At 40.8% G+C, this 13,268-nt stretch overlaps 1 protein-coding gene across 1 annotated transcript in view; it reads right to left on the reverse strand.

Moving 5' to 3' along the window:
• The window catches only part of LOC122794983 (calcium homeostasis modulator protein 6-like), a 226,352-nt gene extending 213,544 nt beyond the window's left edge, over positions 1–12,808 (reverse strand). Inside the window, exon 1 of the mRNA XM_044063576.1 lies at positions 11,775–12,808. Within this exon, the coding sequence (XP_043919511.1) occupies positions 11,775–12,326 (552 nt within the window). The 5' untranslated portion in view covers positions 12,327–12,808. The remainder of the gene's footprint in view (positions 1–11,774) is intronic.
• Positions 12,809–13,268: the final 460 nt, after the last annotated feature.

Below are 13,268 nucleotides of genomic sequence, written 5' to 3' on the forward strand. Positions count from 1 at the left end.
TGAGTCTGACATGGCGCCAGCAACTCTGACCCTGTGGGTTCTGTCACTCAGCCAGTTTGCAACCCATCTTGTGATGTATGGGTTGACATTTAAGCTGATGAGTTTTTCAATGATACCCGAGTGGGGTATTGTATCAAGGCCTTAGCCAGATCGAGGTAGGCTGTATGGACTGCCTTTCCCTCATCAATGGCTTTGGTGACTGTTTGAAAAAGTCAACCAAGTTTAAAAGGCATGATCTGCCTTTGACAAAGCCAAACTGGGTTGGATCCAAAGTCTGCAAATTCCCTATGTCTTTATTTATGAGGTCCATTATGATCCTCTCCATGGCTTTGCAGATAAGGCTTGTCAAGCTAATGGGCGGTAATTTCCAGGGTCGGTGGAGGCACCGCCTTTGTGAAGTGGTACCACAGTTGCAGTGCGCCTCCCTGGCTAAATGATCCAGAGGTAAGACTTTGATTAAACAGCTGTCCTAGCTGTGGGTTTAATTCCTCATTGAGTTCATGGAGCACACAGACACCATCAGGTCCCATGGATGCTGTGTTTTTGCTTTGGAGAGAGCAGTTCTCACTTAGGCTGGAGATGTTTGGGGGCTGCAATCGTTTGGTATAGATATCTCTCCTTTTGGGGAGGGGTTTGCACTGAACCTGTCAGCCAGTATGTTGGCAATGTCTGTAGGATCAGTAATCTTCACATCATTTTGAACTAGCTCTGAGCATATCTGGGAGTTTCCTCCCAGGTTTCTAACATAGCTAAAGAAGGCCTTATGATTGTCTTTTGAGTCTTTAGCTATTTTTCTCTCGAAATTTGCTTTGGATGATTTTATGAGAGCTTTTAGTTTTTACTTATAGTGATCAAGGGTGTCTTACCTTTTAAGGATTTTGCTCTATCTTGTAGTAGCTTCCTCCTTTTGTTGTAGAGTTTGTTTATGGCTGGGGTCCACCAGACTGGACGCTTGCCTTTGGTACAAAGAGTCTTTGTTTTGCTTGGGATTGCCTTATCCATGCAGTCCTGCAGGTGCTGGTAGAAGGCATTTGTAAGTGATTCAGCGGCTTGAGTACTGTTTTCCGCCTCGGGGCCTTAAAGGACACCACACTAGTCTTTAGAAGTGTGAAGTCGGCTTTTGAGAAGTTCTTTACTGTGGTCTTTTTTATTTCAGGTGGGGGTGGGATGAGGACCTCCAGCGAGATTAGTTTGTGGTCTGATCTCACCAGTGAGGGGTACACCTCCGGTGTTGAACATTGTGCTCCCATGTTCGTGATGATGAGATCAAGTATGTTATCTCCTCTTGTGGGGATGACAGAACTTGTTTCTATGAGGAACATGTGATTTGGCGTTTTTGAATGTAAAATTTATTTTATTGCATAATTCAAGTTATTTTTTCAGGAAGAAGGATATTAGGCTGGGGTGGAGTTCCCAAACAGGGTGCTGAAAATGAAGGACAGTTACATGAATCGCTGTCCCTATTCCGTCATTGTGGGGGAAACCAAATCAGAAACAGTACCAGCTACAGAATGTCAATTAGAGACATTATCATACAAGAACAAGATATGATCAGAAACATTTGTTTTCCAGCTTCTGATTATAGCTGAACTTAAAAGAAGTTAGTATAAAGGAAGCAGGCAAAATGGCTATCTTTAATATATGCACACTAGAAGTGAGAAGACAGAGGTGCATGAACTAGACTCCTCCCCAATGTTCTCAGGGGTGTGACAAAAAGAAACAGTGTAGAGGTCATAAGAAATTCACTGAATCAGCAGATTGTGGAATGTAAATCAATGGATATGTGTTAGATCAGGGTGTTTCATTTTACAGACAGACAGACTAAAGAATAAAATAAGCTAGAAATGGTGTTTTATTTATGCATACATTTTAGAAAGCAAAACCAAAGAATCTTCCACCGAATGTTGACCTTGCTGAAATAACAGTTTGTCAAGGGAAGATTGCAGAGAGTACTTGTTATGTTCTTTTCTCAAGGAAAAAATCAAGAGAGAAGTTAAGATAAAAACAAGCCGTAGCCTAAGGATCAAGGATTAGGGGGTGGACATAGTCAAAAGAGGAAAATTACTGAAAAGGAGAATATAATATGCTGTGTTCAGGATAGCACGCAGTTAAGGTTAGTAAGTTCATTCGACCTATTACTTCAGAAAAGATGTCTAACACTCTCTTGAGCATGAGTACAGAAAACAGGTCATCTAGAGACTGTCAGTTTACATTGTTCAAGACAATCATAATGATGTACAGCAACTTGAATTGTTTATCAGAACTGTTAATGGAGACAGTACTTAGGATATTGTGAACATCTAATAAAACCTTATTAAATGAACTACAGTGTTTGGAGAATTCATGCTGAACTTGGTTCATAAGGGAGAGACTGACACCTACTGAAACACGAACTTGGGTAATTCAGACTTTTATTTCTCAGTCTCATGGCATACAGTGTTTCCAGCTAACTACGGTAAAGTACCTTCATATCTAATCTTACAATATGGTTAAGACATTCTGGAACTAGAACAGGGAATCTGGTAGAAAATACTGGCAAATTCTGTAAAGGCATGCACTCTCCTCAAACTGCAATCTGAGGAAGGAGGCTTCTGGAAACTGCCTCTCCCCTTCCAAAACACTGGCTATCAGCATTATCCCATAATTACCTATCATCACGGTCACTACAAATTAACCTCTAATTTTCATTAGTCATTACATAAAGTATTAATTTGTTTATTTTACATTTGTCGATTGGGAAAGCCCAGCTGGCCACAAAGGCTCCTTTTCAGTAGTGGCCAAGGAAGAAAAGCTCCAGTAAATGTAGGACAGTCAACATCTTTTAAGTTATATAATATCAGCAATGTCAAGCAGAATATAATTAAACTAAATTTTACAGTGTCAAAATAGATAAGAAGGTATTAAATGTACATACACAATTGGAAGGCTTCTATACTAATTATTTGTTTGTGTCTTTCGGCTTTTCCCGGTTAGGGGTCGCCACAGCAGTCCGCTAATGACTGGCAGTTGATTTTTACATACCGGCTTGCCAGGCCTGACGCACAACCTTCAACGAAGGTACACCCATTCACGCATGTCTCCATGCAGAAGACGCTCTAGCTGAGAATCGAACCAGACAGCGTCTTACTGTGAGGTGGCAACGCTACCGCAGCACCACCACCGCGGGTCTCTTCTATACTAATTATACTCTATTCAAATATAGTTAAACACAACACAGAGTACTGAGTCATTTAAAAAGGGTGAACAGCAAAAGGTTGATTTAATTTTGAGATATAAATGAAATGAGTGGTAAAAGAGAATTAGGAGTGACATTTGTAGAAAGAAGGGTGGGTGAAGACAGAGTGATAGATGGTAACAGAGAAGAGGAATATGTAACTTATTTGCAAATTTTGTTTAAACCTTTATAAACTACAAACAAATTAAAGTTTAACTAATGAATACAATGTTAAAGTATACAGGAATGTGACTTCTAAGTTAATTTTCAAGTGACTTACTCTAAGCTTGTTTTTATCATATTCTGCTACAGGATAAAAGCTCATGACCACATGAACTGTGACTTAAAAACAGATAATTACATTTTTTCAATGCACTTTTTCTATCCCATTTATTTTGCAGATGCCAAGGCAGGGCCACTAGAGGTGTGGGTTATTGGTCACTCTTAACCTACCATGCAGGTTGGCAGCTTTGTGAGTCAGGTGGAGCCACCTGGGACTGAAACAGTAGAAGGCATGGATATGATGGCTGGTTGTGAGGAGGCAGAAATGGAGACAGTTACAGGGTATCATGAAGGATCATGCTCAGAAACTGCCAAACCTAAATTTTACTGTATTACATATAAGAGGGAATGACATCACACTATGTCCTTTGTTGTTCTCCCTTCCCTTGTACTTAAAAAGAAAAAAAAAAACAAAAAAAAACAAAGTACAATTTCATGCAAACACTGCAGAGGTGGCAGACAATCATACCTCTCAACTGTCCGGATTTTTGTAGGATGTCCAGATTTTTGCCTCATATTTTTAGTCTATTCTTCATAAACTCTGTGGTTTTCTGGCAAATCACTGGGATAATCTGAGGACTGACGTCACTAAATAATGGCATACATTTGAGTTTCAGACTTCAAATCCTTCAGAAAGTGCATGTTAACACAAATCATGTTACTCTAGCAACTTTCTAAGTTTATAAGAGCAATATTTAAAATGTGTCCCTACTTTTGGGCCTCTGTCCTTGCATTTTGTCAGGCTTTCTCCAGATTTCTTGCACTAAGAGCTTGAGAGGTATGCTGACAATTAAACTGATTTGGTCATAAATTATACAACAGCCTGAATGGGGGACAGCTAGAAACATAAAAGCAGTAGCACCTCATTGGCCCTCTTCAAATGCAGTCTGGACGATTGGATGGGTATGTAAATTCACCCCAGGGGTTCCACCTATATCCCTTTTGGACAGGGGTTATAAGTGCTGATCGTGGAAATAAGGGTAAAATGTGGTTAGGCTTGTAAGGGCCCTAGGGTCATTAGCCTAGTAACCTCCTACGATCCTATGATCCTATGAAAGTATAGCCCCAGGGTGATGTACAAACACCACTTGGAATTATCAAGACCTGTAAAACAACATAAGCTGACGTACACCCATAACTGACCTCTCTTTTCTCCACGGTCATGCCAGAGTGAGAAGACAAAGCTGACCCCAGGAAAATCTATCCCTCCTAGTGGAAGCCTGAACCTACTACCCAGGATCCTTGACCACAAACAGGGAATGACGTACACCCACAACTGATGTCTCCTTTCTCTACGGTCATGCCAGAGAGAGTCCCAAGACAAAGCTGACCACAGGAAAATCTGTTCTTCCTGGTGGAAGCCTGAACCTACTACCCAGGATCTTTGACCATGAACAGGAGATGACACACACCCATAACTGACCTCTCCTTTTTCCACAGTCATGCCAGAATGTCCAAAGATAAAGATGACACCAAGAAAATCTATCCTTCATGGTGGAAGCCTGAACCAGGATCCTTGACCACAAACAGGGGATGATGTACACCCATAACTGAACTCTCCTTTCTCCATGGGTTGTGACAGAGAGTCCCAAGACAAGGATGACCCCAGGAAAATCTATCCCACCCAGTGGAAACCTGAACCTATTACCCAGGATCCTTTACCACAAACAGGGGATGTATGTGTAACTGAACTGGTCTTTTTCATTTTGCCCCTATTCCTCGGTATCATTCTACATGGCTCCCTCATACATCACCTCTCTTTTCCCAAGCACTCTTAACCCCATATCACCCTACTCTCCACTTGTTCTTAAGCTGATTACCTCCTGTTTACCTTCTATTAAGTACCCTTTGTAGAAACTTATTACAGTATCCTAGGCAACACCATCCTCTTATCTGTTACCTCTACTATCCTCCTATATTACCTACTTGTCTTTTCTCCTCCTTTCTTTAATAACTTACTCAGTCAGCAGCTCACTCTCTCTCTCTCCGCTCCTTTTTCCTACCCTCCATTCCCCACTGTTTCCTGTCTCCCTAAGCCAACTTGTACCTCTACAATCAACTCTAACAAATCCCTTCAATCCTTTCTTCTCTACTATTATTCCACTTCTACTTCAATTATAACTCACCTTACTGATTGTTTTTCTTCTTCTAGAGCTTCACAAGGCCCAGAAATAAAGCCTGGGCCCACTGGCACAAAACTGAATCCCATACCGAAAAACAGGCATATCATGAACTTCACAACAAGTCAAAGAAACGTGTCAAAATAGACAAAATTAGCTACTACCACAATATACAAACTAGATATTAAAATAACCCCTAAAAATTCTGGACAGTCATTAACAACATTCTCCTTCCTGGAAAATCAGGTACTCCCCCTCCAACCATAATTGATACCTCACTCAATGTTGCCACCCATTTCAACAATTTCTTCACTGAATCAATCATTCTTGCACTACCTGCCTCTCAGAGCTGTCCATCCTTCAACCAACTACCCAATTACCATATTAAAAACAATGGCTTTACCTTTCATCCTGTCTCTACTGATACAATTAAGAAACTTCTTAAGAAACTAAAACCACCTTAGCTGCTGATGCCATTGCATACCCTGTATCCATTCTTATCAATAGTTTAATATCCAAAAATCTAGTCCCTGAGACTGAGATCTGGAAAAATGTTCTCACATTATTCAAAAGAGTTAACCAACTATCGGCCTATAGCAATACTCTCGTCTCTGTCCAAAATACTGGAGAGGTGTGTATACACACAAATCATGGATTACTTCAACAAAGACAACCTTCACACAAACACACAACATGGCTTCAGGCCCTATCACAGCACCACAACAGCCCTTATGTCATTCACTCATATAGTAAATAACCACAGAAATAATGGCAACAATGTCGCTGCTATCCCTCTTGATCTCTCTAAGGCATTTAATATGGTTAAATCCCTCCCAGAACTGAATCTTAACAACATTCTCCTTCCTGGAAAATCAGGTACTCTCCAACCATAATTGATACCTCACTCAATGTTGCCACCCATTTCAACAATTTCTTCACTGAATCAATCATTCTTGCACTACCTGCCTCTCAGAGCTGTCCATCCTTCAACCAACTAGCCAATTACCATATTAAAAACAATGGCTTTACCTTTCATCCTGTCTCTACTGATACAATTACGAAACTTCTTAAGAAACTAAAACCACCTTAGCTGCTGAAAAGCTCCCAGCTAAATTTTGGAAAATAGCTGCTGATGCCATTGCATACCCTGTATCCATTCTTATCAATAGTTCAATATCCAAAAATCTAGTCCCTGAGACTGAGATCTGGAAAATTTTTCTCACATTATTCCACTCCACATAGTGGTAACTCAAAAGAGTTAACCAACTATCGGCCTATAGCAATACTCTCGTCTCTGTCCAAAATACTGGAGAGGTGTGTATACACACAAATCATGGATTACTTCAGCAAAGACAACCTTCTCACAAACACACAACATGGCTTCAGGCCCTATCACAGCACCACAACAGCCCTTATGTCATTCACTCATATAGTAAATAACCACAGAAATAATGGCAACAATGTCGCTGCTACCCTTCTTGATCTCTCTAAGGCATTTAATATGGTTAAATCCCTCCCAGAACTGAATCTTAGCAAACCCACCATTACCTGGTTTCAAAGTTATTTAACAAATAACTTGCTCCACTTAAAGAAATCCCAATCCCTTCGAGCTACAAGCTCTAGGGACCAAAACCTTGTCAGAACAATAAACAGAACATGCTGGAGGGATAGATTCCTGTCCCAGGGACTTCCCATACTCTGGAACAAACTACCTATCTATATCAAACAAAGCTCCCCATTAGCACTCTTCAAGAAAAATCTTGATGAATGAATGGGAGATAGGAAATTCACCCCGGGGATCACTTCTGTGTCTCTGCTTGACAGGGGCACAGGAAAATAACTTTCTTGGGTGGCAAAAGCCAGGGTACCATTTGGCTAGGCTTATATAGGCCCTAGGGCCAGTAGCCTAGTACCTACCTATGAACCTATAATAGACAGCAACCAGTGCAGTGGAGACAAGAACTCTCCCCTTTATTACCAGTTTCATTGGGCGTACCCAGAGGCTCCATCCTTGGTCCTTTACTTTTCTCTATCTTCACTAACAACCTCCATACCTTTACTCTACATGTTTCAGTCATCCATTACGCCGATGACTCAGAACTAATCTGTTCCTCTCCTTCACTCCAAGAACTGCAACTGAAAATGCAGGCCTCTTTCCTTTCTGTAGAAGATTGGCTTACCGACTCTCAACTAATACTAAACCCTAACAAAACCAAACTTCTCATATTCCAACCGACTATAACCTCACCCCTCCTAACTTAATACATTCTTCCTCCAGTTTACTATCACGTCTAAAAATAAAACTACTATCTCTCCTGTTACTCACAACAAAGTTCTTGGAGTTAAGACTGCAATATGAAATTTGACACTCACATTACACTCACCATTAAGAAAGTACATAAAAAACTAGGGGGACTATATAGAAATAATGAATTCCTCACAAACAGCACCAGGGCTAAAACAGCACAAACACATCTCATCTTTACATTTCTATATGCTTCTCCTATCCTCATCAATCTTAGTAAATCGGATATAACTAAGCTTGCTGCCTGCTATAACAAAATTGCAAAGTTGAACCCCAATAGCCCACATCAAACATACAACTGCTCAGTCCTTAAACAACTCAACTGGCTTGAACTTCCCTATCTTCTCCATTACAACCAGCTTACATTAACCCATAAGGGTCTTTACTAGCCTGATGAAACCCCTGCATTACAAAACCTAATACATCCTTCACTACTCGGGTCCTGCGTTCCAACGACAAACCTCTCCTTCAAGTCATTAAAACCAACAACTCAGCAGGAGCCTCCCTCTATTCAAAATGTATATCTAAAAAATGGAACACCTTGCCCACTAATATAGCAGCCACAATGTCCTCAGCTCACTTTAAGAAATCTCTAAAAAGACACCTACAAGCTAATTTGATCAGTAAGTGAGACTCCCCAAGCTAGTCTAACACCATCTCCTTCTTGCCCACCCAGGGTATACACTCCTCCCTGATTTTCAGGCATTAGACTTCTCTTTATCTTGCAAGTCTCATTCCTCTACCTCTCTAGTCCTCTCAACAATTACTGCTTCTTCTAAGAATAAACACTTGGTGTATGTATACTTTATATTATTATAATACTATATCATACTGAATGTTATTTTGCTTGTACAGTTTAAGGTGCTTCATCTTTGTAACTTGTATAGTGTAACATTTTCACCCTACTTTTAGTTGCTGTACAGTTTAAAGTGTAATTATCCTAGTTTTATCTGATGTAAAATATATACTGTTATTCTTCTGTAACTGTGAAATTGTACTTTATTAATTTATGTTATATGTGGAACTTTCTTCCCCTGTCCAGTCAGACTTTCCTGGTAACAAATGTAAAATAAATAAATAAATTAATAAATAAATTTTAACAAACAGGTTTGTCAGGCAGATAGTGCCATCAGTGTGCGTAATTGTACTTCAACACCTAGACATTAATTTAAAGACAGGTTAGTTGGCCACGGTGGTGCAGTGGTTAGCATTGTTGCCTCACAGCAAGAGGTTCTCCAGTTCGATTCTTGGTTAGGGTGCCTTCTGTGTGGAGTCTGCATGTCCTCCCTATGGTCATGCGAGTTTCATCCTTGTGCTCCGGTTTTCTCCCACATTCCAAAGACATGCAGTAGGTGGACTGGACACTTTAAATTGGCTGTAGGTGAGAGTGTGTGTGTGAGTGAGTGGTACAAATGAACTACCATGGCAGGTCTAGCCACCCGGTGGTGTAAACCTTGGCTCGAGATGATTGTCACTGCTGAAGTGACACCTCGAACAAATGTGCAAAAAATGAATTGACACCCCGACCCCATGTGCAAAAAATGGGAAAAGGGGCTGAGGATGGATGGATGGACATAAGTTCTACTGATAAAATGGGGTACACACTTATCAGGATTGGGCATGCCAAGAACTGTTTATGATCTAAAGCTAAGGCTTATGGAAATCCTGCTAGGTGTGCTTTGGGAAAGGTGACAAACAAAGACAAATGTGGATAAATAACATTGTACTGGAGGCCTTGTAGGAGGGTGCTACTGGTATTGGACAGCTTGGCTCCTTCAGTCAGACAGGCTTTGACCACTTTTGGCAGCTTGAAGTCCTGAACCCTTGTGAACTTTATTGGGCAGGCTGGATGGACCAAGGCCTGGGACCTTCATATTGCCTGACTACCTTTGCAAACACCTTCAATCAATGGTGTTGGTTGAGTTGTTTTTTTTGGGACTGCTAATTAATTTTCAAGAGATATGCTACTCTTTTGGCCCAACTGATTTCCTGCCAAGTCTTTCCCTTTACCCACATTTGATAATTTTTGAATTCCATTCACTGGCATAATGCTTTATTAATTTGCCTTCGTCATGCCCCTCATTTTAATGGCTCAGTAAATGCATGACTGTGGTCAGGCCATTCTATTCTACTACAAGTGTGCTTTTGTTTACTGGTAAGTAGGAGAATGTTCACTTCCATTCTAAGACAATGAATAATTACCTTAATGATACAGTTTGCAGGGCCTGACACTTGTCCTGGTTGTACAGTGGTTAGTATTCCTACCTCACAGTTCTTGGTTCTTTTGATCAATTCCACAGTGGATTGCTCCTCTATGAAGTGTGCATGTACTCCCTATGTTTGTGTGGGTTTCCCAGATGTGCCAATTTCCCCAGACATATAGCTAGGTGATCTGGTGGTCCCCTCAATTGCTGGTATGCCTTTGGTGTCTGTGCACAAATATATATGCATGCATTCTACTGTGGATCAGCATGCCAATTTCCCCAGACAAATAGTTAGGTGATCTGGTGGTCCCCTCAATTGCTAGTATGCCTTTGGTGTCTGTGCACAAATATATATGCATGCATTCTACTGTGGATCAGGGTGCCATCCGACGTTTAAATTTTCTGCCTTATACTTCTTTCAGGGAAGGCTCTAACCATAAGAATTCTGGACAAAGTCAGAAATAATGGCTGGACAAAGGCCCAAATCAGGGACAGATTTTAAAAATTGCTCTTACGAACTTTGAAAGTTGACAGAATAATTGCTTTTGCTTTCGCATGCATTTTCTGAGAGATTAAAAGTCTGAAACTCAAATGTTTGTCACATTTAGCGACTTCAGTCCTCACCATACCTCTCAACTGTCTGGACTTTTGCAGAATGTCTAGATTTTTTCCTGATAATTTTAGTCTGTTCCTCATAAAAATTGTGTTTTACTGGCAAATCATTGAGGACTGGATTTACTAAATGATGACTGACATTGATTTTCAGACTTCACATCTTTCACAAAATTCATGCTAATACACAGCCTTTTATTCTAGCAACTTTCTAAGTTTATAAGTACAAATCTGTCACTGATTTTGAGCCTTTGCCTCCTTGGTTGAGCGGTATTAACCTCAGTGACTGGCCAGAAAACAAATTTTTGGACGAGCCACCTCCTCACCACCAAAAAAGGACATTCTCCAAAATTATATACAGTTGAGAGGCCCGAGACTCTGGACAGGATAAAAGTAAATATCTTTATGGAATGAACGAATGAAACGGATGTTTAACATGATAAGAAAATGCAAAGTTCACGATGCACACTTTAAAAAACATATTGAAAAAGCTACGCAAACGTGGTAACTCATCTTATCTGACTAGGAAACTACATAATTAATACAAACATATTATAACATATAAAGACTTTTGAGAGTTTAGTGTACGGTTGCCACCTTTTCAAATGCCCAAAGTGGGACATTTGTGGTACAAACGTCAGATTTTGCAGGGCGAAACATACCCACAGCCAGTACCAAGGAAGCAACTTCACTTTTTTGCCAAAATAAAAGATTATTCTTGTAGCATTTTAGTTGCTTATTCTGTTTCTTATAACATTTAGGTGTTTCAGACGCAGAATAACTGTTTCATGCAACTATCACATAAAATATAGGAAATAATTTTGTCCTAAAATCTCAGGACATTTGCCATTTTTTCAGTTTTTTTGCAGGACACAACTGCCCAAAGAGGGACTGTCCCTCACAAAGTGGGATGGGTGGTATCCCTAATTTAGTGTGGCTGAGCTGGTTGCTGAAGCCCATGCCCCCCCCCCCAAGAAATTTGTTTGCAAATACTTAAAATTTCTAGTGCTGTGCATTCGTTGCAAAAGTAACATTACCTGCGCTTGTGCACGAATGTGCTTTAACACATCGTCTATGACAGGAGCTGTCAGTGAAGAAGTGGTCCTTTTGCATGGAAAGCTGCTTAGATTGTCCACACATTCCTCTGGCCTGCCTGTGCACACGCTGTCACGGTAAAATTTACTATCAAAGCCAGTCATAGCACATTCATAATAAGTTCCATTAAGGAGAGCCACCGAAATCCAGGTAAAGGGCACCACTGACGCTTCCACAGTGGTGAGGAAGAACACGTACAAACAACGTGGACAGTTCCTTCGCCTTCTACCAAAGCAGCCACCAGAGCGGACACAGCAGCCGGTGAGGAGCTTCCAGGTGCGTGCGCTCAGCAAGTAACCAATCACGAAAAAGATGAGGGCTGGCACGAGAAGGAAGACCATGCCGTAGCAGAAGTTCCACGAGCTGCACGGGCACTGGAAGACAACGACTGAGAAGAGGTGCTCCCCTCCTACTGTCAGCAGCGCGAGCATGCCCATGCCCAAGGTCTTCTGCTGCTGCATGCTCAGGTTCAGGACGCTCCGAAACTTATCCATTGCTGCACGCACTGACCTCTAAATCTGTATCACAAAAAGTAATGAGAAACTAGTTAAGACAACTAACAACTGACAAAGTGTTTCTTGAAGCAGTGACCTTCAGCCCTTGTTCACTTTTGCTTTTGGCTGTAGTTTTACATTTATTGTAAACTATCTTTGGGTGCTGCCTTGGGCTACCGGAAGACTTACTCTAATTTACTGCCTTAGGAGAGTATATTACTTTACGGAAGCACGAAGCCTTGGCAGGATTTCTGCTCTGTTATAGCTGTGGCACTGGCAGTCACTCTGCTTCGACTTAGAGTAGCCTTCATTACATAACAAGTTGAAGGCGCGACTGTATATTCAAAAGAAAAGCGGTATATATTCTTTAGAGGTAATTGCAGAACTAGAGTCACGTGCGTAAAACATTACCTAAGTAAAATGATTATATTTGAGCCCTTCGGAGTTCCGCGGGTGTGGTCAAGTTTCATTCAGTTTCCATTCGTAAGTGAGGCGAGGGGAGGGCTGCTTGTCGGCGATAAGGGTACGATAGTGATACTAATGTGTATAATGCAGAAACGTTCGTGGGTTTTTTTTCCGCTAAGTTAGGCCTGCTTAAAAGAGAGAACTGTACTTTTGTATTGAGCTCACATGTGCTAAGACAGGGAATAATTAAGTATAAACCTATTTATTTACAGATTATTTCCGATTATACTGTAGTTGCATGCCGGAAGACTTCTTGCAGTTTACAAAGTTTCTTTGCTTCATTGCCTTTCGTGACTGAATTAGCAGTCTGATGTGCAAATTATTGTGAAACAGATTGCATTGATGCACTCGGTTTAAACATGTTTGTCATTTAAATGTTCAACACTTGCCTGTAACGCCTGTTGATTCTTTCTGTAATATTCTCAGTAAAATTTGCGGGCATGGATCTCTGCATCTTATAAATTCGGAAATAATCAG

Source organism: Protopterus annectens, chromosome 1.part0, assembly GCF_019279795.1.
Source record: "Protopterus annectens isolate FY-2018-M chromosome 1.part0, PAN1.0, whole genome shotgun sequence".
Classification (NCBI taxonomy): Eukaryota; Metazoa; Chordata; order Ceratodontiformes; family Protopteridae; genus Protopterus; species Protopterus annectens.